Source organism: Pogoniulus pusillus, chromosome 5 (assembly GCF_015220805.1).
Source record: "Pogoniulus pusillus isolate bPogPus1 chromosome 5, bPogPus1.pri, whole genome shotgun sequence".
In the NCBI taxonomy this organism is placed as follows: Eukaryota; Metazoa; Chordata; class Aves; order Piciformes; family Lybiidae; genus Pogoniulus; species Pogoniulus pusillus.
The window spans coordinates 23,312,032-23,339,693 of NC_087268.1; the positions used below are offsets into that span (position 1 = coordinate 23,312,032).

At 45.0% G+C, this 27,662-nt stretch overlaps 2 protein-coding genes across 3 annotated transcripts in view; both read right to left on the bottom strand.

Annotated features, from left to right (window-relative positions):
- Positions 1 to 857: 857 nt before the first annotated feature.
- Positions 858 to 2,331, bottom strand: PRR22 (proline rich 22). Its single transcript, XM_064143955.1, has 2 exons — positions 2,205 to 2,331; positions 858 to 1,993 (listed from the first exon to the last, which is right to left on the bottom strand). Exons 1-2 carry the CDS (start codon positions 2,329 to 2,331, stop codon positions 861 to 863), a joined length of 1,260 nt encoding a protein of 419 aa, XP_064000025.1. The 3' UTR covers positions 858 to 860.
- A 22,441-nt stretch (positions 2,332 to 24,772) lies between these two features.
- GABRG3 (gamma-aminobutyric acid type A receptor subunit gamma3) overlaps positions 24,773 to 27,662 on the bottom strand; it is a 356,600-nt gene continuing 353,710 nt past the window's right edge. For both annotated transcript variants that reach the window (XM_064143513.1, XM_064143514.1), the window contains one exon: positions 24,773 to 25,783. In XM_064143513.1, coding sequence (XP_063999583.1) covers positions 25,505 to 25,783 — 279 coding nt within the window. In that variant the 3' untranslated portion in view covers positions 24,773 to 25,504. The remainder of the gene's footprint in view (positions 25,784 to 27,662) is intronic.

The following is a 27,662-nucleotide window of genomic DNA, read 5'->3' on the forward strand; positions in this document are numbered from 1 at the left end:
TGTTTGGGTACCCACAGTTTCTCTGACCGCGTCAAGCTGCAAGCATGGCCTGGCTTGGCGTTTGCTTGGTTATTTTGTGGTTTGGGGTTGTGTTTGGGGTTTTGTTGTTTTGTTTTTTTTCAGCCTGCCCCTCCCGCACGCTGCTAGAGAGAAGGCTCTGCCTCTCCAAGTGCCTGCCTTGCACCAAGTTAGTTTCTCTCTGATTCCATCCGTGGCCTCACCAGTGCCAATCTAGGGGCACAATCTCTGCCCCACTAGCAGGCACCATCCCCTGCTCTGCCCACAGCTCCCTGGCCCCTCATACCCTCGGCAAGGCTGCCGGGTTACCCTAGCAGGCTTTGCCCTTGCTGGATCCAGGTTCAACGCTCACCACAGTCCTGGGCAGCCTGGCCTGGGCCTGCAGCTGAGTGCTCTGAGCAGGAAGTTGGGCAAGAGCCCCCCTGCTGCCCTGCCAGCATCACTGCTGCTGGGATGCCACGGACCTTCTCTTCGCCCTTGAGGGTATCTCAGGTGCTCACCGTGTGGTCCCCACGCCAGGGCTTCGGTGCCAAGAGAAGGCAGCAGTGAGACCCGGGGGCTCTGGCACCTCAGGCTGGTGCCCCCCGCGCAGCCTGCCCTCCACACAGACACGGAGCAGTGCTACAGGAACAGCTTTTATTGGGCACAACAAAACAGCTCCAAGATGCTCTGACCACCCCCCCTCCACAAATGTCCCCCACAAACGTCCCCCAGCCCAATCCCCCACCTCGACCTTATTCTATCCTATTCATCTAACGATTTCTTATTTATCTAATGATTTCTTATTTATCTAATGATTCCGATCTAAATCTTTCCTAGGTATCTAAATATTTCCTATTTCTCTAATCCTCTCCTGTCTGCCCAGTGCCCCCTCCCAGCTCCATTCTGCTCCCCGCAGCCCTGCGCTTGCTGGGGGGCTCTGCTGAGGGGCTGCGTCCCCGCTTCTGCCCCCGCTTCTTCCCTAGGGCAGGCGGGGACGGAAGCAGCTCCAGTCCCACATCGTCCCCAGGCTGCCGCGCCGGCAGCTCGACGCCGCTGAGCTGCTCCCAGCTGAGGACGCTGTCGATGGCCTCCAGGACGTTGCAGTCGGGGCCCAGCCACTCCTCCAGCAGGGACTGCAGGTCACACTGGGGGCTGCCTGTGCTGCCGGCACCACTGTCCTCGGCGCTGGGAGCGCTGACCTGCCCCTCGGCCCCCCAGAAACCGATTCGCAGCAGCTCCTCTTGCAGCAGCTGGTCCTGCAGCTCCAGCTCCTGCTCCTCCGCCTTCTCCGCGTCCTCCTCAGGGCAAGAGGCAGAGGCGCTGGGGGACACAAGCCTGCTCGGGAGGACGCTCTTTGCCCGCGGTGTCCCCACGCAGTTGGGTGGCAGCGCTGGAGAGCCTGGCGCCGCCCCTGGCCCCTTGCCTCTGCTCTCCCCGCAGTGCCCAGGCCCGGGGCTGCTGCTGACTGCAGCGTGGCACAGCTGCCCCGCGTCCTGCCAGAAGCCAATGCGCCTCAGCTCCTCTTCCAGCAGCTCGGCCTGCAGCTCCAGCTGCGCGTCTTCAGAGTCCTCAGGCTCTGGCTCCTCGGGGCAAGCAGCGAAGCTGGGGTGAACATCACTGCCCATGCGGGTGTCACTGTCCGAGGCTGTCCCTGCCGAGGTGCCCGCTGCAGTCAGGGTGCCTCCTGCCGCCCACTGCCCCTCCAGGCGCTGGTAGCTGGGCATGGACGTGGGCAGCACTGCTGCTGGTTGGGGCACTGCTCCACTCAGTTCTTCGGCGGGCACCAGGTGTTCCAGTTGGCCTTGAGATGCCCCTGGGGCTGCCCAGACTGAGGGAGTCCCCGAGATCTGAGGGTCTCCCTGGCCATCGCTTGGCACCGAGGTATCACCGTGGCCGAGGGTGGCAGTGGCTGGTGCAGGCAGCAGGGTGAGTGCCCACTGCAGGCTGAAGGCTCGGGGGTCGAAAAGGCAGCCACAGGGAGCCCTCTGCAGACCTGTGCGGGGCAGAAGGAGCCTGTTGAGGGAGGGGACCCTGCAGGGGCAGTCAGCGAGCTGGCCTCGATGGCCAAGGGGTCAGCTGCCATGCCAGGGGCCGGGGCTGCCCCTCGGGAAGGAGCCGCTCTGCCGGGAGCCAACGCTGAAGAGATGGCCCCAGGCGCCTGGGAAGCTCTTGGGCCAGAGCTGACAGGGGCAGGGAGGCCATACCTGTTGGCGGGGGCTGGGGGTCCTGCGCTGCCGTCCCTGCTGGGAGTGTCCAGGCTGCGGGAAAGGGCTGCTCCTGCCCAGGCGCTGGGCACTGGTTAGCCACACCTGAAAGTGAGATAGGAGCCATGCCTGGGGGTCGCTTCTGCTCTTGTCCCCAAGAGCATCCTCAGGCTGCAGGGCTCGGGCTCCTGCCTTACCTTGGGGGCTGAAGCTTTCTGGGCACACAAGAGGCTGAAGCATTTCGGGTGTCAGAAGCACCCAGAGTTCGCCAGAAGGGAGCTGTGCTACTGGCAGTGCCATGCTCAGCTCACTCTCTCGGTGACTGTGGTACCTCCGCCGTCTCCCACGAGCTACTGTAGAGCTGCCTTTGTGACACCGTACCCTGTGCCACTGTGATGCGCACGTTGGCATAGAGGCATGGCGTCATCACACCCTGGAATCATTTGGCTTGGAGAAGGCCTTTCTGATCATCGAGTCCAATCCCTGTTTATTGTGATGTTCTTCACACTGCTTTTGAACTAAAGAAATGATGTTATGTTCATATTGCACGTGACAGGCTAAAGCAGCTTGCTAAATACACAGACTTGTAACCTGATGGCTCTTATTGCACAAGTAATTGAATAATAGGCATGTCTGACAAGCTGGTCCTCTAAGTGCTATTCACAGAATTCCTTGAATGATAAAGGTCTTTGTGTGACAAATAGGAAAGGTTTTTGCACATGAGATAGTTTTCAGGACTGTGACTGGATCCAGTTTCTGTGCCCAAATTGTTAGCTTCTCTTGCTGGTCTCTGTCAAGAGTCCTAAACAGATCTCTCCTGAGATCAAGGACTTACCACAGAATAATGTGTCTCAGTGCACTGTGTATTTCAGTGGACACAGGCATCCCTTATATCCCGTCACGCCTGTCATTGATGTGGATTCTCTGGTTACTTAGTCTAGGTCTTGATTCCGTTTATACGAGGTGAGAGAAGAAGGGATTTCTAGGGGCACGTTGTTCCAAGGCGAACGTCTAGGACTTGGTACAGTTGATCACAGCCACACACCTAGTGTCCCTTGAGACTCCTTGGGCTGTCTAAGTTTTTCTTTGCTCTGCCAGATATGACATAGGTCCTACTGGAGAACAGTGGGGGCAAGGCCTACACTGGCACAGAGTGCTTATGTGTGAGCAAAAGATTTATATTGCTACACCTAAGGAAAAGAGTAAAGCCTCCAGAAGAGGCTTGGTTTTGCTTATGTTAATTAATTAGGAAGAAAGTCATGTCTGGATTAGGTTTATCCACCTGAAACTGAGGACAGTCCAGTAGAGTTAGGCTGGCAGTAGCAACTGAAAAAAATATCCAGTAACTCCTTCTGCAAATGCTTTCTGTCGTGAGAACACTGAAGCACACAGGTGTTTCATAAGTCAAGCTCAGTATTTATTGCCAGGAAAAAATGTCAATTGCAGAAAGTGAACCAAAGTCTCACGAGGCTTACAAATAAATATATGCAATATTGCTATGTAATTCTCTGAGATGTGCTATTAGATGCAATATTCGCCTTTGTTACATGCATTGTTCTTTCTCTGTTGATGTAGTAAACCAACTTGATTATGAAGCATGTGACTAAATCTGTACTAATGTATGTAGCCTTAAAACGCCTTTAATGCTTACTAATGTGCAAAAGAGGCCAAAGTTTGCCCTCCAGAAGTCCAAGGTGACCATTTTAGTAAGCCCTCCCTTTGATTTCCCAAGGGTAGACAACTCGGTCATCTCATGGATGCTGAGCCACAGACCTTCTCCAACCTTTACTTCTCCCACTGGTTCTTCTCCCTTCACAAGAAGCAGTTCCTGGAGATCACCTTCCCTGGTTGGCTGTCTCACCTATTGCGTGAGAAAGTTATCCTCCACACACTCCAGCCATCTCCAGTACTGTTCTCTCACTGCTGTATTGTATTTCCAGCAGACACCTGGGAAGTTGAAGTCTCCCACCAGAACAAGGGGTAGCAATCGTGAGACCTCTCTCAACTGCTTGTAAAAAAAAATAACTTCCTCTGCATCCTGATTGGGTGCTCTATAGCATATTCCCATCACAATGCTGTCCTTACTCCGGCTTCTCTCCCATAATGACTCAACCCTAGCATCACTTTCATTCATTTGTGTGCTTTCATATGCTTCCCTAACGTAGGGGGCCACTCCACCACCTCTTCTACCTTGCCTATCTCTTCCAAAGAGTCGGCACCCTTCAATTGCAGCACTCCAGTTGTGAGAGTCATCCCACCAGGTTTCTGTGATGGCTGCTATACCATAGTTTCCCTCTAGTACGACGGCCTCCAGCTCCTCCTCTTTATTGCCCGTGTTGCTTGCATTGGTGTATAAACGTTTCAGGAAGGCAGTTGAGTACACCATTTTAAACCTTCGGGGCGGGGGGGAGTCCTTCTAGTTGTCCAAGATACCAACACACTGCTCCATGAGTGATGGACTACTTCCCTCAGGGCTCTCAGCAAGGCCAGCCACATCCCCGTCCCCCTTTGAAACTGGTTCAAAGCCTTGTTGATGAGCCCAGCCAGCTCATGTGCAAGGACTCTCGTTCCCTTATGGGAGAGGCGAACTCCATCTGTCACCAGTAGAACCGGCGCCAAGAGCACTTCCCTGTGGTCAAACACCCCAACGTTCAGCTGATGGCACCGTCTTCTGAGCCATGTATTAATCACATGGATTTTCCTTCTCCCTTCCATGCCGCTTGCTGTCACTGGAGGGATTGAGGGGATCACCACTTGTGCTCAAGTAATCTCTCCAGGGTCCTGAAGTCTTTTCTGATTGCTTTTGTACTCCTGGACATTGCTTCATCACTCCCCATCTGCATAACCAGCAGCGGGTAATAGTCTACAAGATTGGCAAGCCTCTTAGAAACATCTCTAACCCATGCCCCCGGCTGGCAGCAGGCCTCCCTGTGGGATGGATCAGGCCTGTAAATAGGGCCCTCAGTTCCCCTGAGAAGGGAATCCCTTACCACTATCACCTTTCTTCCTCTTTTTTTCACTAGTCCTGAGTCTTGGAACAGACTGGCAAGTGCTGGTAGCTGAGCACATAGAGACTCATCTCCATGCCTGTTCATCTGGCCCTCTGTTTCAAGGGCACTGTACTCGTTGAGTGTGGACAACTGGGAAGGCTGGGGGGACTGCAAGGGAACTGGCCTGCCTTTCTCCATTCCTCCTCGTCTCTTCTAGCAGACACATGAAACTCTTCCCCGTTTCTTGGGTCACCTCCCTCTGCTAGTGGGGGCTGCAGAGCCTGGTACCCTATGTCCAAATCTCTTTCCCATTCCCAAACGGACCTTAGTCCTTCAACCTCATCCTTTAGCTCAGGCACCAGACTACGCATATCTCCAGTTTGCTCACACCTAGCACAGGTGTTGCCTCCGCTGCTCTCCATTTCAAGTGCCAGGCTCCAACACTCACTGCAGCCTGCTGCCTGAACACCTTTGCGCTCGCGTGTGGCCTCCATTTGGGTACCCACCTGTTTCTCTGTGACCTCTGTTTGGGTACCCACAGTTTCTCTGACCGCGTTCAGCCAAGTTGCAAGCATGGCCTGGCTTGGCGTTTGCTTGGTTATTTTCTGGTTTGGGGTTGTGTTTGGGGTTTTGTTGGTTTGTTTTTTTTCAGCCTGCCCCCCCCTCCCGCACGCTGCTAGAGAGAAGGCTCTGCCTCTCCAAGTGCCTGCCTTGCACCAAGTTAGTTTCTCTCTGATTCCATCCGTGGCCTCACCAGTGCCCATCTAGGGGCACAATCTCTGCCCCACTAGCAGGCACCATCCCCTGCTCTGCCCACAGCTCCCTGGCCCCTCATACCCTCGGCAAGGCTGCCGGGTTACCCTAGCAGGCTTTGCCCTTGCTGGATCCAGGTTCAACGCTCACCACAGTCCTGGGCAGCCTGGCCTGGGCCTGCAGCTGAGTGCTCTGAGCAGGAAGTTGGGCAAGAGCCCCCCTGCTGCCCTGCCAGCATCACTGCTGCTGGGATGCCACGGACCTTCTCTTCGCCCTTGAGGGTATCTCAGGTGCTCACCGTGTGGTCCCCACGCCAGGGCTTCGGTGCCAAGAGAAGGCAGCAGTGAGACCCGGGGGCTCTGGCACCTCAGGCTGGTGCCCCCCGCGCAGCCTGCCCTCCACACAGACACGGAGCCGTGCTACAGGAACAGCTTTTATTGGGCACAACAAAACAGCCCCAAGATGCTCTGACCACCCCCCCTCCACAAATGTCCCCCACAAACGTCCCCCAGCCCAATCCCCCACCTCGACCTTATTCTATCATATTCATCTAACGATTTCTTATTTATCTAATGATTTCTTATTTATCTAATGATTCCGATCTAAATCTTTCCTAGGTATCTAAATATTTCCTATTTCTCTAATCCTCTCCTGTCTGCCCAGTGCCCCCTCCCAGCTCCATGCTGCTCCCCGCAGCCCTGCGCTTGCTGGGGGGCTCTGCTGAGGGGCTGCGTCGCCGCTTCTGCCCCCGCTTCTTCCCTAGGGCAGGCGGGGACGGAAGCAGCTCCAGTCCCACGTCGTCCCCAGGCTGCCGCGCCGGCAGCTCGACGCCGCTGAGCTGCTCCCAGCTGAGGACGCTGTCGATGGCCTCCAGGACGTTGCAGTCGGGGCCCAGCCACTCCTCCAGCAGGGACTGCAGGTCACACTGGGGGCTGCCTGTGCTGCCGGCACCACTGTCCTCGGCGCTGGGAGCGCTGACCTGCCCCTCGGCCCCCCAGAAACCGATTCGCAGCAGCTCCTCTTGCAGCAGCTGGTCCTGCAGCTCCAGCTCCTGCTCCTCCGCGTCCTCCTCAGGGCAAGAGGCAGAGGCGCTGGGGGACACAAGCCTGCTCGGGAGGACGCTCTTTGCCCGCGGTGTCCCCACGCAGTGGGGTGGCAGCGCTGGAGAGCCTGGCGCCGCCCCCGGCCCCTTGCCTCTGCTCTCCCCGCAGTGCCCAGGCCCGGGGCTGCTGCTGACTGCAGCGTGGCACAGCTGCCCCGCGTCCTGCCAGAAGCCAATGCGCCTCAGCTCCTCTTCCAGCAGCTCGGCCTGCAGCTCCAGCTGCGCGTCTTCAGAGTCCTCAGGCTCTGGCTCCTCGGGGCAAGCAGCGAAGCTGGGGTCAACATCACTGCCCATGCGGGTGTCGCTGTCCGAGGCTGTCCCTGCCGAGGTGCCCGCTGCAGTCAGGGTGCCTCCTGCCGCCCACTGCCCCTCCAGGCGCTGGTAGCTGGGCATGGACGTGGGCAGCACTGCTGCTGGTTGGGGCACTGCTCCACTCAGTTCTTCGGCGGGCACCAGGTGTTCCAGTTGGCCTTGAGATGCCCCTGGGGCTGCCCAGACTGAGGGAGTGCCCGAGATCTGAGGGTCTCCCTGGCCATCGCTTGGCACCGAGGTATCACCGTGGCCGGGGGTGGCAGTGGCTGGTGCAGGCAGCAGGGTGAGTGCCCACTGCAGGCTGAAGGCTCGGGGGTCGAAAAGGCAGCCACAGGGAGCCCTCTGCAGACCTGTGCGGGGCAGAAGGAGCCTGTTGAGGGAGGGGACCCTGCAGGGGCAGTCAGCGAGCTGGCCCCGATGGCCAAGGGGTCAGCTGCCATGCCAGGGGCTGGGGCTGCCCCTCGGGAAGGAGCCGCTCTGCCGGGAGCCAACGCTGAAGAGATGGCCCCAGGCGCCTGGGAAGCTCTTGGGCCAGAGCTGACAGGGGCAGGGAGGCCATACCTGTTGGCGGGGGCTGGGGGTCCTGCGCTGCCGTCCCTGCTGGGAGTGTCCAGGCTGTGGGAAAGGGCTGCTCCTGCCCAGGCGCTGGGCACTGGTTAGCCACACCTGAAAGTGAGATAGGAGCCATGCCTGGGGGTCGCTTCTGCTCTTGTCCCCAAGAGCATCCTCAGGCTGCAGGGCTCGGGCTCCTGCCTTACCTTGGGGGCTGAAGCTTTCTGGGCACACAAGAGGCTGAAGCATTTCGGGTGTCAGAAGCACCCAGAGTTCGCCAGAAGGGAGCTGTGCTACTGGCACTGCCATGCTCAGCTCACTCTCTCGGTGACTGTGGTACCTCCGCCGTCTCCCATGAGCTACTGTAGGGCTGCCTTTGTGACACCGTACCCTGTGCCACTGTGATGCGCACGTTGGCATAGAGGCATGGCGTCATCACACCCTGGAATCATTTGGCTTGGAGAAGGCCTTTCTGATCATCGAGCCCAATCCCTGTTTATTGTGATGTTCTTCACACTGCTTTTGAACTAAAGAAATGACGTTATGTTCATATTGCACGTGACAGGCTAAAGCAGCTTGCTAAATACACAGACTTGTAACCTGATGGCTCTTATTCCACAAGTATAATATATTTTTGTTGTCTTAATGCATTACTGAAAAAAACTGTGGTCTCAGTGAAATGTTACAACAGGGGGGGGGAAAAGCCAAGCAAAAACCCAACAAAAACAACAACCTTTCAGTACAGGACTTTGTCATAAAAATTGGTCCAGTACTTTACAGAATAGTGACATTAACTCTATTGACTGAGAAATGTGTAATTCTCAAAGAGAGTCGAGAAGACCTCTCAACAGAGTTGTAGCATTTGACTTCCAGGAGCATTCTCCTGGAATGCGTTGCTACATGCTGAATTACTTAGAATTTTTGGAGGACTTATGAGGAAAGTAGCCACTGTGCCTTTTCTTATTTTCTTTTTGAATGAATTTGGATGTTGCTAGAAACGATGGATTTATTTAACCATTAATAGGGTATGGGATGAAGAGCAATGGTGAAAATGCTGTAACAGTGTCCCTCAAGTTTGACTTGAACCTAAGTAGAAGTTCAAGAGCCCTGGGTATCTCTATTGACTCAGCCAAGGAGCACATGGTTGGTGTTACTACCTACCCATCAACTGCAGAAACAAGCACTTTTAAGCACTTTGTCTGTAAGTTTAATTTCATGTAGACAGTCGACCAAGAGTAACAAGAAAATGGTTAAATGCTTGAACAATATTTTCATTAATCCTTGAGAATTGCTACTTAAAGTTTCCAAAAAGAAGAATGTAGCTGCTGTTGTTTTTACATCAGAGGACTGTCAAATTAGGTGTTATGGTCTCCTTGCACAATGAGGAGAATAGAAGTAAAAAACAGCCCTACTGCAGCTGGCTGGGGGGAAACAGCTGCATTGGAGCTGGAGAAGAGCCACAACAGGGTCATGCTTTCAGCAGGCGAGCTCTAATGGAATAAATGAAAGCAGCCAGTTGCCTCTGGTGAGTCATGTTGAACCAGAATTTAAGTATCAACATCCATTGTCTATCTCATACAATTTCTGTAGCAATTATAGCTGGATAGAAGTGCAGCCCTACTCTCTCTTATGCTGTTAACAATGACCACATCTCCACTTGTGAACGGAGGCCTGTCAAAAGACTGATGGACAGTTTGGGAGAGAAGTATGAAAAACCATTCCAGCTAGGATTCGCATTCATGTGGTTTTCCCAGTTCCCATTTATTTCTCACATTGCGCCAAGTATGAGATGAAATGCAAACCAAAAAGGGAGGATAGCTTCCACCTTGCCATAGGCCATACAGTTTAGAGAATCTGCATGTTCTGTGGCTGTGCATGCTAATCACCTTGCCTATGTACATCATGGGCAAATGCTATTCTTGTGTGAGAGTATATTCAAAATTCACAGGAATAGCCTGCTAGCACTTGAGAATGTGCTCCTGGGAAGTGTGACGGTGAGTTATTCAGTAAAAGGGGAGACTATATGCACAGATTTGAGAACAGTTACGCAAAAGAACAGTGTGTCAGTATGTTGTGACAATCATTAAGGTTTGTGAATCATTGAGGCTGGAAAAGACCTCCAAGATCATCAACTCCAAATGTTAACCTAACTCTGTCAAGTATCTAAGTGCCACATCTACATGTTTTGATTACTTCTAGGATCAGAGATTTCACCACCTCCCTGGGCATCCAGTTCCAATTCTCAACCAGATTTTCAGTATTTTCCTAATACCCATTTTAAACCTCTCCCGTTCACAACTTGGTGTCATTTCCTCTCATACTGTCTCTGATTATTTGGGAGAACAGACCAATCCCCACCTCATTATAATCTCCTTTCAGTCAGTTACACAGTTAAGATCACCCTTCATCCTTCTCTTCTCCAGGCTAAACAAACACAGTTCCCTCAGCCACTTCTTATAAAACTCATCCTCTAGACCTTTCCTCAGCTTTGTTGCCCTTCTTTGGGCACAGTCCAGCAACTCAGTGTCTTGTTGTCAGTAGTCACACACAAAGTTCTCAGAATATTTCTGCTAATGTTTGGGTGGTTGTCATCAGTCAAATTGAATCTGCTGCTGTTGTTTAGCTGCAGTCATGCCAGCTTCAAAAAGTGAAAGTGCTAACCTGTATAAAGTATTATGGGGCTTGAAGTTCAGATTGTAACATGGGAGGTTTCCTGTTCCAGTTGCTGGTGTTGAGTTCTGGGTTTTTGGGTATTTGCTCTTCTGCTGGGATGGCAGTAGGACAAGAATGGATGGGGGAGTAGTTTTCTGGCTTGGGCTTTTGGCTCCCTCGCCTTCTGCTTGCTGCTGCTTTGTGCTGTGTTTTTTCTGCAAATAGGCTACAGTAATTATGCATTTTGTACTACGATTATCTAATTTTACTCAGTAAACTCTATTCTTATTTGTTTGTTTGATTGTTGGGTTTTGGGGTGGAGGGGGGGGTTGGTTGGTTTTGGTTTGGTTTTGGTTTGGTTTTGTCTCAGTCCAAAGTTCTTGTGAGTTACTTTGCTCTTCTGTGTTGGGAAAACAGACAGGTTAACCCTCTGGTTTAGTTTAACCCATTTTGTCCTGGTGTATACCATTACAGTGATACATAAACAATATATTACCAAAATATTTAAAATACTTCCTTATGGTCTACTGTGCATAACATGCAGTGCCTCAACCTATTCGAGTGCTCTTCATGGAGAAGAGCCCGTTGCAAGTCCAATAGCAGCAACATTAAATGTACAAGGCTGTGTATATTCTCCAAGATACAATTATTTCCTGTTCTGCACCATCTTGCTTTCCTACTTCCTCTTTTGGTTCTTGCTCTGTTTATACAGGTTTCAGATCATTTAGAACCTAATTAGAAATTGAGTTGGGACACTTGGTTGCTGTGCTAGAGAGAACTGACTGTGACTTGAGACCTCTGTGATATATGCTTTTTCATATAGGTACCTCTTGTTATGAAAATATTGCATTTCATGATGAAATCTCCAAGTGGCTTAAGCTGGAGAAACAGGTCAAACCCTTGAGACCAGAGGTCCTTGCACAGTAGAGTGAGTGATCTTTTGCATCTTAAGCATCCTGCAGCGTAATACTGCAGGTGCACAATGTGCACAATATAATATAGCAGATGCTGCAAAAGCATTTGTGTTGGTATTTTCCTCTAGTTCTAGAGAGGACAAGGAAACCTCCACATCCATCTCTGTTTCTTGTAATTGCACTGTTGTTTACACATATTTCTTATACTATTATTGTTCTGTGTTCCTTAGTACAACACTCCTATTTTTTCTGTTTACAAGAGAATGTGAGTGGGATTCATCTTCCAAAATAGTAAATGTTTATGACTGGACTAGACTCCCTTTAGATTCCTTTTATAGATGCTGAAAGATAAATTAATTCTTTTGAAGTATGGTTTATATAACTTCAATTTCAGATGCCTACTTTGAAATAACATGAGTTCTGCTCAAAAAATGTCTGAGCTTCTCTATCAGCTGTAAAGGGAATTTAGATAGCTAACTTGAGTGACAATATCTGTAATGTTTATATCTATATTTAGACAGATGAACTTTGCTTTGTGTATATTGCTGTGTTATGTCGTGGTGGTAGTGTGATTTTGTTTGCTTGTTTGTTGGTTTTTTTTGGGGGGTGAGATTTGATTTGACTGGACTTTTTGCAATATAGAAATAAGAGCATAATTCTGCCTGATATCCACCCTCAGTAAAAGTAATTCAGGCAACAGGTTGCTTGCAAGGGTCTTTTTTTTTTTTTTTTTTTTTTTTCCTATTCTCATGGATCTACTCTCTCACATGGAAAGAGCTGCAGTGAGGTTTCAGTTTTTTATGGGGCAGGGCTGAAGTGGCAGTAATAATACCTGTGAGGCTACAGAATAGGGACCAAACCTGTGAATATGCAGATTACCTCCCAGGATTACCAATGTCTTGGATATTTAACACTTTTAAATCTGCAAGCCTACCTTTCTGTCTTGGGTTCATTGTTCTCTATCATCTGGGACTTGGAGTGGTGAGAAAACTGTGGTCCCAGTTGCCTGTGTGGAGCTGGCAGTTATCTCCTGTCCTGCGCTGACTGCCTATAGTTGGAACTCTTTCTGGCTTTCGCATTTTTGGGAGTGTTGTCTTCTTTAAAGTGCTGGAATTCACTCTGACTCTAAGCTACATTTCAGTACTTTACACAGATGTAGATGAGCTCATGCTGGGAACTCAACTTTATGATATACTCTTTACCATCTTATTTGTTCAGAAGCTACCTTTCACTGCATCTTCTGACACTCAGTGAATGATGACAATGAAAAGTCCTACTATCAAAAGACCTGCACCCTGGTATTTTCAATACCTCTTCTCTGGAATGAACTGTGTAGATCACCTCCTTCCTAAAATCAGCTGCATACTTGATGCTACTGTGATTTGATTTGCACAAAGCGGCGATTGTCCGTTATGATAGGTTTCTCTATAGATGTATGAAATTAACCCAGGTACTAGAAAGATCTTCATATGATTATCGGTTTCAGTTTAGCTTGTTTGACATGTGCAGTTCAGTGTCTCCATTAAGCAAATGAGTGTATGCATGTAATACAGATAACATTGCATCCTTTGGTCCAGAGGCTAGAAAGGTGCTCACCAATTCATCCCATTAACCTTTTTAAGCTTTTCATGTTCACCTACACCTACAGTCTCCCACCTGAGAATTGCTGGTACTGCACGTAGTCAGAGGGGAGGAAACTTAAAAGAAGAACTTTGTACAGAAGCTTTTATTTTTGCCCTGTTGGAAATAACCATTCATTGCACATTAGTTGCAAAACACAAGCAGGTGTAGGTTATGTAACTTGTATATGTAATATATAAAAAGAGGTAAAAAATACTTTTCTGCAGTTATGTCTTTGGAAAATCTAGTTCACATTACATTACAATAAGAGTAGAAGTGTCATTAATTTATCAGAGGAGGTTGTTTGTGGGGTTTTTTTGTTTGTTCATTTTTTCATACATTGAAGTATCTTCCTACATTTACAAGCACAGCTGAATCACAAAATAGATGTTCTGTAACAGTGAACCTGTTACTCATATACTTCAACGTGAGTAATATTCAAAATTAATGCTTCTTGTTGAGTTGGCCTCACTTAGGCTGTGCGGGAGTGGGAAAGACACGAGCTTATACCAGTATGGTACATAGGTGGTCAATCTGTTTATTGAAGCTAAACGTGATGCTTATATCATGGAGTTTGGTACAGGGGTGTGTACTTTTGATAGGGATACAGGGGTGTGTACTTTTGATAGGCTTACATAGCAGAATATGGGCTGTCCACAGGCAATAGAGGCAGACCTGCCCCCCTTTGAGCAGATAGCCACAACATTTGCTTTTTCCCAGGTCTAACCAGCCTGCCCCCTCTTCAAGGCCCCCTTGTATGGCTCAGCTTACAGACAACAGCTAAAACTTTCCCAGCTTCTACCCAAGGCTGCTCCCCTGCAGCTTATCAGTTCTCAACCTGTTCAGTTACTCAGCCCTGTTCAAACCCCCGGCAGCTTCTGTCTATTGTGCCCTATCCATCGCAGGCTATATTTGTGTGAAAATGTAGCACGTAGTTTGCCCACTAAAAGCTGCTAGGGATTTCCCTTCCTCCATAGAATAATATGGTAAATAGAGTAATTTACCAATTTCCAAGAGAAAAAGAAAATTAGGATTGTATCAGATGCTTCCTTTAAGAAGTTGCACAATATTTTTTGTTTGACAAAGCTGGAGTAGCAATATAGACTATAAAAGATTCATTGACATAAATGACATGTTCAAACTAGGGCTTTTCATAGTCATAAAAAAAATCCATTTCTCCAGATGGCTTTGAGAGGTCTCACTAGGAAAGCATAATGTGATTCCTGACATGGCTTATGTGCTATATTGAAAGATAAATTGTTCAGAGAATGAACAATAGCAGCAGATAGTTTGTGTTTTGGTTTTAGTTATGCCATTGTTCACTACATATATAGTTAATATTTATAGGGGAGGAACCTGGCAGAAAAAAGAATCCTTTCACAAAACCACACACAATTTTTTGGAGCTCATGTATCTCAGCCTTGTGCTTGACTACCAAGAATGCTAGGTCATGCTCTGTCCAGCCAGGTCTTGATAACCTCTGTGAAAGGAACTCCCACAGCTCATCCAGGCATGCCCTCTCGCAGCACTGCTTTGTGGAAAAGCTGTTCTTATTGTGCAGTGTGAGCCGCTCCAGGTGAAACTCATGCCCAGTTCTATATTCTATCAATACTGAGGAGGGTTTAGTTCCGGTGTCTTTGTAACTGTCCTTCAAGTAGTTGTAGTTTGATGCTGTAACTTTCCTTAGCCTTGTCTATAAATGAGCTCAGTTCCCTCAACTTCTCACTGTTCTCTGCACCTTTGACCACCTTAGCAGCTGCCTGACAGGGCCCCACTAGCTTTTCAATACCCCCCTTGACCTCGCAGTTGGGAAGGGCTTGCCAAAACCAGTATACTTATTACTGCACTGTACTCACCAGTGCTGGGCACAGGACATGAATAAATTCCTTTGACCTGAGAACACAGTCCTAGCATAGCAAATGATAATGTTCCATGGACTGGAATGAGAACACACTGTTACCTTACAGTCAATCTGGCAATTGTACCACTCTTCACTGGCTTCTCATGCTGCTCTGCTAGCAGTTACCAGCCTGTATTGATGCATGGTGCTTGTTTGGTTGAATACAGTGTTACATGTTTTCTTACTGAACTCCACGAGCTTTATGTCTGCTTAATCTTCAGCATAAGAGCCAGGAGTGGGCACTGCATGATTTATAGTTCAGCAAACTTGAAAGCTATTCAGAGATCAAACTGCTGGAGCGAGTCCAGAGGAGGGCCATGAAGGTGATCTCCTACAAGGACAGGCTGTGGGAGTTGGAGATCTTCAGCCTGGAGAAGAGAAGGTTTCGAGGAGACCTTGAAGTGGCTTTCCAGCATCTGAAGGGGCCCTACAAGATGGCTGGGGAAGGACTATTTACAAGGTCTTGTAATGACAGGACAAGGGGTAATGGGTTTAAACTTGAAGAGGGGAGATTCAAACTAGATGTTACAAAGAAGTTCTTTACAGCGAGGGTGGTGAAACACTGGAACAGTTTGCCCAAGGAGGCTGTGGATACTCCCTCCCTGGAAGTGTTCAAGGCTGGGTTGGATGAGGCCTGTTCTAGTGGGCGGTGTCCCTGACCTATGGTGGGAGGTTGGAACTGGATGATCTTTGAGGTCCTTTCCAACTTAAACCATTCTATGATTCTGTGACCTGTCAATGACATTGTCGACACGTACTAATGACAGCATACATGTAATATGAATCTTACGAGTTTTTGGTTAATTCTGAGTTAGATTTTCTGTGTAATCAATTAGGACGCACTAGAGCTTTCATCTATATTTCATCTGGCATGGACTTTAGAGCAGAGAGAGAATTTTGCATTTAACTTGTATTGTTGTGAGTGGAGAATTCTATGAAAATCCTAGCCAAAGCACTTGGCCTGACATTTACCTCTTTATTTTAGAAAATGCCTGAATGCACTTACAACAAAAAAAATCATTGTAAAAAAATATTAGTAACAGAACTTCACAAGATTTGGGAGAGGTAAGATGTTGACTGTATATGAATTTGCCAATTTGGTTTCTGCTGGGTTCTGTACTGTCTTGACCAAGTTAGATGTTGTAAGGGGTTAACCCCTCCTGGGGGTAGTCTGAACCTGACCTGTCTTGACCCCCTAAAAAAACAGAGGAACTTCCTGTTTCTCTTTGCCCTGCCTGCCTGCTAGCAGCACCCTGGTTCCTGTTGCTCATGCTTTGCCACATGGCCACCCTACCACATGGTGGGACAACCACCTCCTGAATCTACCTACATCCATTACCATCAACTTGGTTATATATATTTCTTTTCCTTCCCTATGCATTTTATAACCCTTACCTTAAATATCTTTTATTTATTGTCAAAGTTTTTCTTTTAACTTCTAAATCAAAGCAAGACTATTCTTTGGGTATTTCACCCCTTTTCACCCTCTACATCTAATTCCTTTCTTTCCAAAGGGGAGAGAGGAGAAGGCATCCTATTATTGTATTGTTCTGTTAGGCTTTGAGGTCCAGGAAGCTTAAACTAGAACCAATGCAGATGTATTAAAATCTAATATTTTCTGGTAAAATCTGATCTTTCATTAACATATTAATGGTTGCTTTCGCTGAGGATGCTTTATGGATCGACTGTCACAATCTCCACTTCTGGTTGTCTTACTATCTGCTCCTTAATGTATTTCAGGTGACTACCATACTACGCTCTAGAGGATTCAATATTGGTTTTCCTCCTAGTCATTACGCACGCAGGACTGCAGAATCAGGCTCAACTGCCTTCACTGCTGTGGAGATACCTAGCAGCAACACTGCCGACTCAAGCAGTGCTGTTTAGGGGCAAAGCAGAGGGAAAATGACATTGGAGCTGAAAAAAAACAACCCTATGATAGCATTTTTTTTCAGATAGGGCAAGAGTTTGCTTTTTGCTTTATTTTCTTGATCTGATGGGTCTCTGGCTCACCTGGCAAGTACAAGATCCCAAATAACATAGTTGCACCTTATCAAATGGTACCTTTTCAGCTCTTTTATGACTCATGATGCTGTTAGGCTAAGTCTTGTTCTATAAGAAATAATACAACCTCTGACAACCTAGAATCTAAAGCCACTATAGTATATAAAAACATGTGTCTATGATGTGTATTTGTTGTGAAAAACTAGAGGACAGAGTAATGAAACACCCATTGCCCCCAGATTTTGCTTACATGGAAGCTCTTTTAAGGCCAGTCCTGTAGCAGTTTGCAGGAATGTATAAAACAAACAAGCAAACAAAACAGCAGTGACAAAAAACCCTGGCACACTTTGCTGCAGGTGAAATGTTACCATATATTAATCATTTTACATTGATAATGCAGAACCTTCCATTTATAAACCAAATTTTACAATGTGGGGTTTTCTTATTGCAGATACTAAGTGACAGTGGTCTTCTAACAAGTCAGTAGGAAAATGTCTATTCTGTTTATTTCTTGCTTTCTGGATAGATCTCTGATGTTCAGCTTTGCTCATTTTCCATTTCACAGGCTGAGTTTACTTTAACTGAAACTGTCAAGCAGTAATTCAGTTCTTAACTAGATTTGTGGTGGTGATACAGAGGATAACACAAAATGGTAGAACTTATTGGCTTGATTCATCATCATACTTTATCGCATACTCAAGCCTACAAGGCAAGAAATGTTATTAAATTGGAAGATGTATCAGAGCCTTCTGAATTTGGCAAGATGAGCACCTTAAATCTCTGGGAGGGTTGACGTGTTCAACTCGCATTCAGTCCCTTCTGAATGGTTGCAAGAATATAGATTGTGTTCCAAGTTAAGCTCTGCCAGCAAGATCAGCTGGCACTGTGTTCACACTGTGACAACGATATGTGTTAAGAACTAATATGCAGAAGGCAAATAGTCATGGCAACAATTATGCTTATCTTGCTATTCTGGGGAGTGGGGCATAACCGTATCTACTTTGTGACTGCATGTCAAATGCCGTTATAACAAGTGTCAGCTCCTGTTAGAGAAGACCAGAATCCAGTTTAATTTAGAGTTGACAGGTCACTACTAGTAAGTAAGTGTATCAAAATACAAATAGGAATAAAATATGAATTGTGTGTCAAACTATTGAGTGAAAATAATGAAGTTTCTGAAGGAAAAAAATCTTACCAAAGATTTAATGAAATATTATGGAAATGCTTTTGCAAAGCTCCAGTATTATGTTGAACCGGAATCCTGAAAAGGCACAGGGATTTCACAGTCAGAGTGGGTCAAGACTGGCAATGCAGTAGTCAGGACTGCACAAAGGAGGGGATTAAATTGTACTTGATGAGGATAAACCAAGAAGACACTCTTTACTTCACAAAGAAATCATACTTGTAAAAGTGCAGAGTATACTTTAACCAGTAAATTTCACTCTGTAAGCATACGCAAAGAACTAGTTTTCAGGGTACTGAAAAAATTGGGATTGGGCAAGCTTTGAAAACAAATTTGTTTGAGGTTTATTTAACTTCAAAGTCTTCACATTCAAGCAATTTATGCAAAAGACAAACCTCATTTCTGGATTTCTCTTTGAATTTTGCAGGATACTCTTTCCACTTTATGTTAGCCCCACTGCTAAACCTCAGTCTCAAATCTTTTAGTTTACTGGCTGTTCATGCTAGCTACTGAAAATGCTTTTAAAGACTCTTTTGAAACATCTTTCAAGAACACCCCACCAGAAAGGTAACATACCATGCCTCTTCTCGTAGGCAAATTTTCAGATGTCTGTTTCAATTTTGATCTCCATAGGAAAATACAACCACCAATATATGCACACGATACTTGCATTTTCTGATAATGTGTATTTATTTGTATCCAGAAATACAAATGTTGGGATCAAAATACGAATATAAATAGTATTCTAGATGCACAGCCCTACTCCTTAACACAAAGTAAACTGGGATGGATGTGGTCAATAAAGGAAAATTACTGTCTGAGAACTTGAAGAGATAGAACACATAAGTGTTTGGCTTATCTGGTTAGGTCAGTCTAGGGGCGTCACTAGGATGGCTATCTAACTTAGAATGACATACTGGACTAGTGCTACCTGTATTATTCAAGGCACATCGGGCACATAATTGTACTTTCATTTCACTATGACATCACAAGCTGCACTGCTAGCAAAGAAATCACATACCCCTAAGAAAAACTTAGGAAGGATAATTAGAAATCTAGACTTTTATTTGTGTTCTATAACAAAGTTTGATTTGGCACATTGTTGGCAGTTTTTATGTGATTCCTAAAACTGCACTCATTAAAAAAAAATCCATATGTTGTCATGTTAGGAAAAAATGTTCATTTGACTGAGAGTTTAAAACAGGATTATATGAGGTGTGTGATGATTGCCTGTGAATAGCCACAGACTGGGCTCAGGTTCCCTCCAGCGTAGTGTTCATGCTCATGACAGTTAAGTGTTGGCCCACGATTTATGGTTGGTATTGCACATAAGCATGGATGACAATAAAGTCACAGGACTCCTTAATGACTACAAAAGAGAAGATGGGAGACTGATACTCTAATCTGCACAAGGTTTTTTCCTGTTGTTCAGAGCAGCATTATTTTGTGGAACCTTACTCTGAAATTTTGTTTCCTTTGGTGCACTCTTGTCTGGCAGGGGCATACTTACTTGTCCTGCCTACATGATGCTGTCAGATGCAATTATTTTACCAGCTTTCCATGAGTTCCACAGCAGCTCACACTTTAAGGATCCCATGTTGTCTGTAAATATGGAATAGACTCTGTAGTGTGCTCTCTTCCACATTTATTTTAAATATATGTAATTAATATTGTTATTTTAATTTTGTATTGATGTGCACGTCAGAAGTTTGGACATTTATCTGCTTTAGATCTCACTTTATGCATGTAAATCTCAAATCTCACTTTAAGTACTGAAGTTACAAAATTATCTCCACTAACTTTGATGCCAGTGGCTGGACAGTAAACCTTTCCAGAGACAAAGCTCTTCGTTTTTATTTGTGAAAAATATTCTAGTTTAAATCTCTCTTCTGGTCCAATGGTCTTGATTGATGAGGAAGTTTGTGATTCAGATTTAGAGGTCTTTTCTTCAAAACATGTAATCGTAACACAAGCTCAATAATAAGCCAACACCAACTTCACCATGAATATTTCCCTCTTTACGTTTTATAATATACTGTGTCACTACAGCTTCATCTGTCCCAAGCACTGTCATAATTTGCAAGAAGGTAAAGAGACTTCAGGAGGGTATTAAGTGATGTATTAAACACTAAAGGGAGCACCTCAGTTCCCCTGTAAGAAGCTCTACAGGCTGACTTAGTCCTTGAAGTAAAGCTGAGTTATAAGTTCTTCCATGATACCAAAGAGGCTATTATGGCTCCTGTGGCTAGCATATTCATTATCTAGATAAAAGAATACCTGGAAAATAATTTGGCTGTATCTGGGTTGCCTGGCTCAGTTCTTGAGAAAGCCTACTCTCAGACATGAATAAACTTAACCACATATTGCCTTGTCTTATTTTGTCCTTCATAAGCAGCAAATTATTAGAAGATCAAAATGCATGCTTTAGTTAGAAAGTAGAGAATTCTCAGGTGTCCAATTCTGAGGCACTGAACGTTATGATGAATTTTGTTGTCCCATTTATTTTAGGGAAACCCTTGAGGACTCCAGGTACATAAATACACTGACCTGAGGATCTAAAACAAAAGAGGAAAAACATAAAAGTAAAGTTCACAGAAAGGAACATCACAGATATTGGATATCTCCCTTGAGGAATGTCACTGCTCAATAACCGAGTGCTCAGTCAGTCACAGTCCAAAGTCACTTACAGAAACAGCTGGCAAGTAAATGGGATTACTAGAAAAGAATTTATCCCTAATTCAGAATTTAGGCCTGGACAGGGTTTTAGGGTGGCATCTCCTTTTGAGTTACCCACTGCAGACACAGCGTACAAGAATGTACTGGTTAAATTGTCAGAGCAACGCAGTTCAGCAAAGATATTATTTTCAGTTAAAATATCATTTCACTTTAGATATAAAACATAGTTTTGGGGATAGTATCTAAAACAGTGGTCTAAATGATGAGGAAAGTAGGTTCTTTTTCCAAACCATAGATCCCAGGGGGAAATATAACACTACCAAGGCCACTGAGTCTTGAAGTAAGGCCTTCTTTTTCTTGAATATATACTGGTACATTTCAAGAAGAGAATATGGTGAAGCATAAGACGTTTGTAGGCATATAATTATAGTACAAGACTAATGACATTATGCTTTTTTTTTTCAGGATGTAAGTTTCAGTGAAAGTTTTCATAGGTAAGCACAAACTGAGCTGATTTCATGCTTGCCAACAGTACATATGAAGTGAGACAGGGAGGATCTAAAATAAACTCGGGGCAGGGGGGGAACCTGCTATAAAGGGAAAAGAACTCCACCTTTCAGCTGTGGAAACACATTCCTAATGCATGGTTTATTTTGTATGTATTTTACACAATCTTCTGGGATGTGACCTGAATGAGGCAAAGATCAGCCTTGAGTTTGTGCTTTGCATCTCTTGGTGGACTGAAGTTGCTAAAAGAAAATGGAAGGATGCTCCTAACCTGCTGAAATCTCACTGCAGTTTTCTTGCTACTCAGGAATTAATAGATATGAAGTCTGCTTGAAAAAAAAGAATGAGACAAATGCTTAATATGTAGGTTGAAGATATCTAGGCTACTGATCACACACTAGTTCTCAGCAAAGTCATTATCCCTCTTTCTAACTCTCAAACAGGGAATATTGAAAAATGCTAAAGGCAGCAATGTAAGAGGCACAACAATTCCACTGTAAGCAAGAAGAACATACCTGGGAAAAAAAATCATCTCATTGTGTGGACAGATCAGATTATGGCCTATGTCCTGCCTTTTCCAGTGTTTATGGAAACCCAGGAAGAACAATCAATGGGAAAAGTACTGTCTGTTATGGACAACCTTTACAAGTTGCAGTGGGAGTTTTTGCTTTAAAGCTTAGAAGCTAACAGCCTTCCAGATTGTGGGGCTAATGAAGCACTTCTTAAAATATTTAATTCTGCTTTCCATGAAGTCAGCAACTACAGTCTTTCCAGAGCTCTGTTTCACCAGGTTGCTTACAGTATTACAGAGTAATTTTTCTAGGTGTATGATGAAGATTAGTATAAAAAGGAGGTAAGCATCCTCTCCTTCATGACCAAGTAAGGTGAGCTGTGACAGATTCATGCAGCAACACAAGGTGCTAGACTCTGAGATGGATTAGGCCTGCAAAAGTGTTTGAGATAGCTATCAATCTGAGTTATTTGACAGGCTGCCTCCAGTTCCAGAAATATCATTTCCTATCAGCTAAAGGCTCATGTGTCACTGCTGTTTCAGCTGATGAATGTGCAAACTGTGAGGTGGATGGTTTGGAATTAACTGTGGATAGTTAGGAAGAACTGAACAAGAAGAGTGGGACAGATAAGAACTGCACAGCAATAAAAAATTAATTCTTCCTTCTCTTTTAGCTTCACTATTCATCTCTGTGAAGACAGTTCTAGCTTTTTTGATTCTTCCTGCTCTTATATTTTTATCATTTTGATTGGTATGTACAATATACCAATATACAGTTGGGAGCTGGTGAAGGCAAAAATAAACATCTGAAAAAGGTTATCAAAGTAGTACCTGAGGTGCTTTAATTTGCAGCTGTACTTTTTGATTAGAAATAGACATTAAAATTCTGTGGTGAGTGGCATATTTCAGTTCCACATTACTGCTGTACATGGAGATAGACAGCAGAAACTGTTAGCTAGTTTTTATGCTGATTGCAAGTTTGTGTACACTTATTCTTGGAAGAATGGCTGTAAAAGAAGGTGCTATGAGCCTGCTAGGCATCAGAGCAGGAACTGAGAAGACTAGTTAAGCAGACTAGTATTTTGAAACATTCTTAATTGCCTTGGAAAATGCTTTCCTAACTGCATTTTAGAGTCTCCTTGGAAAAGCTGGCTACCTAAACAAGCCTTCCCAATATATTATTAACACCAAAAAAAAAGAAGGGATACAATGTGAACATAATTAGTTTTGTGGTTTTACATACACATACACATGCGTACATTTCACTAGTCATTTAGTTTTGCCTTCCTCTAGTCCACTCTCTTCCTTGGAAGGGTGAGAAAGAAATACTAAATAACAAAAAGAAGTAGCTGGATTAAATTATGCAAGTCTTGAGTAAGAAATAATCTGATAAGAATCTAAAATGCTAAAAGGCAATTCTTACATTTCTCATGCGACAGTGCACAGGATTGTTAGCTCTGGAGGTTAATGAAGATATTCTTGCTACTACAGAAGGACATGGCATGTAGCTATATGCAGACCACATTATCCAGGTGTCAAAAATAACTGCATTTTGAATGATGCAGAGCCTAGAAAGCTTCTGTTCCCTGATTTTTGCAGGTTTTAGCAGAAATGGGTAGCCATGAGCAGAAGGGAGAGAAGTTAACAAAAACATCAGCCTATATTTTGAAATTGGAAGGTTGTCATCACCTTAAAAGATGTTAAATGAGGAAGATTTTTCTTAAGGTTTCAATCCAGGCTCAAAATATTTCTTCTCTGTGCTTCTAATTGGAATTTTATCAGTTCTTAGAGAAGTGATTTTCCTCCTCCAATGAATCCAAACTGTTTTCATTCTAACAACTGAAAACCAGGAAAAAAAAGTATTCTGTATAACTACAATTAACTTTTATGTTAATAATTTTTTTTTCCAATTAAAAACTCACTAAAAGCACAGAGCAACAGCAGTGACAGAGATGTTTCACAGGACATGACAGCATTTCTTTTCCTTCAGAATTATGGTTGCATTAGTTTTTGTTTGTTTGCAGTATTTTCTTACTAGGGAAAAAAGGAACTGCTGTTCAATATCATCTACTACTCATTTTTTTTAATCAAACTCTATGTGGGAGAGATACACATTATGAGTCAATTGAAAAAACTAATCAGGTTCTCCAAAAGAGAAAAAAAAAAGAATTATTTTTAAGGTATATTTTAACCTTAATCATTTGTAACTATTTGTCATCCAAAGGGCAAAAACATTGCTATTTAGTTTTGAATCTGTTTTGTTTGCTTAGTAACAACACTGAGGAAATACGCAAGCTAGTTTAACGATGTAAAACCAAGTTTTGCAAAAATGAGTAGGTTAAGAAAAGCCTGAAAAATACAAAAGAGCTTTTTTAGGGTAAAACAGAGTTGAGAAACTCAGAGATAAAAAAAAAAAAAAAAAAAAAAAAAAGCAAAAAAAAAAAGCTTTTTTTCCTACACGTGGCAACTATTCTATGTTTATTCCAGTTGTGACAGTTAAGTTCCTGTAATGCACTATCCAAGTCTAAGGTGCTCAATCTTCAGCTCAGACCCAGGGAACAACTGCTCTGAGAGAGGACTATAATATTTAAGTTTCCAGAAGGAACGAAAAACCTCTCCTTTGGCATCATGATTGTCAATTTGGTAAAACAACTGCAAAAGAAAAAATAAGGATGCATCTGAAGAAAGATCTGCAATCTGAAGAAAGTCACATCTTCCTAGTGATTACATACTGATTTTTAGTCGTGGCCTATCAACTATAATCTGCTGCAGTGACACAATAAAAGCAGGAATCTTGTCCTGCTTCAAGCAGAGTGGTTCATAAATCAATGACCATCCTGTGTTTAACCAGTTATAAAAAATAAGAATTAAAAGCTTGAAAGGCTGTGGAAGTTATGCCTACAGCTGCCTCCGGGATAGGCAAGTCTTTTATTTATATCAAAATAAATAGCTTTCTTGTAATTCTGCCTTTTCACCTGAAATTGAAACCAATATCTGTAACTGTGTGTCTAATTCTATGACTCTCAAACCTTTACAGAAAGTAGCATCCATGCTTTGATCCCACCAGAGACACTTTTACTGTCCTTTAGTGGTTCTTCTGTAAAAAAGAGATCAACAGTGAAAGATTTATCAAAACATATGGGACATAGCTCAAATAATTTTAAATACAAATGGGTGGTTTCATTGGCTTTGACTTATTTACCAGTGCCAGTGTATGCTGCTCTGAGCCTCAGGGATGTGGCAGCATTTTGAAGAAAGCATGGGAATGAAAAATCAAAAAATGACATATTTAACCTTTGCCTGAATTGTGTATAGCTTCTATGCCAAGGGAGAGTAGTAGAGATTCTAATATACAATAATTATTCATAAACATTGCTTACACTACAGATTCAGCTGAATTTTGTAAGAATCTTTTAACTGAATAACGGTAAGGAGAGAATTCTTCCACGTTTTTCTTTTTCAGGCAATTTACACACTGAATTCTTCGTTAGGCTCTGTGATGGTGAAGTTTCATGTGGCCTTTATAATTTGAGATGAAACTGAGCATGTCCTTCACTTTTTCTGCACTTTGACCAGTCCTCATCAATGTGAAAACCCAGCAGTCTTCATCACTACAGGCAACACTTAAAGATAGAGGTATCCGACCCAGTAGACCAGGTTAAACAGCAGGAAGGATGTAGGGAAAAAGACCCTAGAGTAAGAGTCCAGTTCTAAGATGTCTATGTGAATCCTTCCTCTCCTCCATGAGCCTGATTTACACTCTTCATAGCAACAGAAAAAGCTCTGGCAGTCTTTACCATCCAGACACTCATAGACGCATGCATCTTCGAATTCTTGCCAATACATGGCATTGTTCAATGTGATGACTGTAGTTGGTGGCCTCATGTCAAGTACAGAATAATTCTGAGAAAAGACAAAGAAACAGAGAGTTTGACAATGATACAGATCACAAGTAATAATCATGTGAAAAAACCACAGGAGCTGAGAGATTGAACCTACAAGAATTCTAGATTTAAATGTAGGAATTCTAAGTTTGTATATAGGGATTCTAGATTTAGGAAGCATCTTTCTTTCCTTCAAATGATGGCGTTTCAGTGAATTGCCACAGAGATATGGTCGAGTGGCAAATTAATTCTAGATGTGTTTTCTAATTGGGTAACTCAAACATACCTTCCTTCCTAATAACATTTTATCACTTAGGAGTTCATTTGCCTGTCAGAATTTTATCACAGTATCACAGTATTATTAGGATTGGAAGAGACCTCACAGATCATCAAGTCCAACCCTTTACCACAGAGCTCAAGGCTAGACCATGGCACCAAGTGCCATGTCCAATCCTGCCTTGAACAGCCCCAGGGACGGTGACTCCACCACCTCCCCGGGCAGCCCATTCCAGTGTCCAATGACTCTCTCAGTGAAGAACTTTCTCCTCACCTCCAGCCTAAATCTCCCCTGGCGCAGCCTGAGGCTGTGTCCTCTCGTTCTGGCGCTGGCCACCTGAGAGAAGAGAGCAACCTCCTCCTGGCCACAACCACCCTTCAGGTAGTTGTAGACAGCAATAAGGTCACCCCTGAGCCTCCTCCTCTCCAGGCTAAACAATCCCAGCTCCCTCAGCCTCTCCTCGTAGGGCTTCTGCTCGAGGCCTCTCACCAGCCTCGTTGCCCTTCTATGGACACACTCAAGCATCTCAATGTCCCTCCTAAACTGGGGGGCCCAGAACTGAACACAGTACTCAAGGTGTGGTCTAAGCAGTGCAGAGTACAGGGGCTGAATGACCTCCCTGCTCCTGCTGACCACGCCATTCCTGATGCAGGCCAGGATGCCACTGGCTCTCTTGGCCACCTGGGCACACTGCTGGCTCATGTTCAGGCGGGTATCAGTCAGCACCCCCAGATCCCTCTCTGTTTGGCTGCTCTCCAGCAAGCTGTTTTAAACACTTGCAGCTACTACATTTAAGAATGGACTCTGAAACATAAGGAAGATGTCCTCCCTCTCTATTTAATTATAGAAAGATCTCCACTGGGGATAGCTGTATTCACTACCTCTTTACCCTGACTTATAAAAACAGATATGATTTGCAACAGTCAGTGATTATTTTAGCACAGGATTTCAAAATTCCACTCCTAGGCATGTCCCTGTAGCGCGTTTCACACTAACCATGCTCAGAAACAGGGCACTTTGCATCATGCATCCCCAACAGCACCACTCACACCTACAGACCTCTCCCTCTTCAGTGTACTCCCTATTTACACTTTGTCATCTTTTTTGCCACACTATTTCCTTCTTGTGAAAGGTGCTTTCTCACAATAGCCTCCTCTCTCATCAAGCTGCTGCTTCTATCCTCACAAATGTCACCACCTCCGCTGGCATTACTAGGAAAGGTCCTAATCAGCTGGCTGGCTGCATTGCCCTCACAAAGCAGACTGCAGCCCTGTCAGTGAGGTTTTCTCCACCTCTCTGTGGTTGCACTGAGCGTTGTCTCTGCCTGCAGGAGTCCGCTGCTATGCGCTAACAAGCCAGGCAAGCTGGAAGGTGCTCTGGGCCCCGACTTCCACATTTACTATGCTCAGCACTCCTGTTGAAGGCGCTGGGCCATATCTGGAAGTTTTCACTCTGGGTGTGAAACAGATCATGTCTGATGTGCCCCAGTGGAGATTTCCTGATGTCTGTTGACACAGTTTTCCTCCTGCAAATCCATTGGTTTTGCACATGATAATGCTACCCATCTCATTAAAACTCCTGGTCCCCAAGCTAAGAACTTGATGTGGCATCTGTCTGCTTC

Coding starts and splice junctions, on each gene's coding strand:
- PRR22 (XM_064143955.1), bottom strand. CDS start 2,331: ATGGCTCCTATCTCACTTTCAGGTGTGGCTAACCAGTGCCCAGCGCCT. Junction 1,994..2,204: donor CCCCCAGCCCCCGCCAACAG/GTATGGCCTCCC, acceptor TGCCCCGCACAG/GTCTGCAGAGGGCTCCCTGT.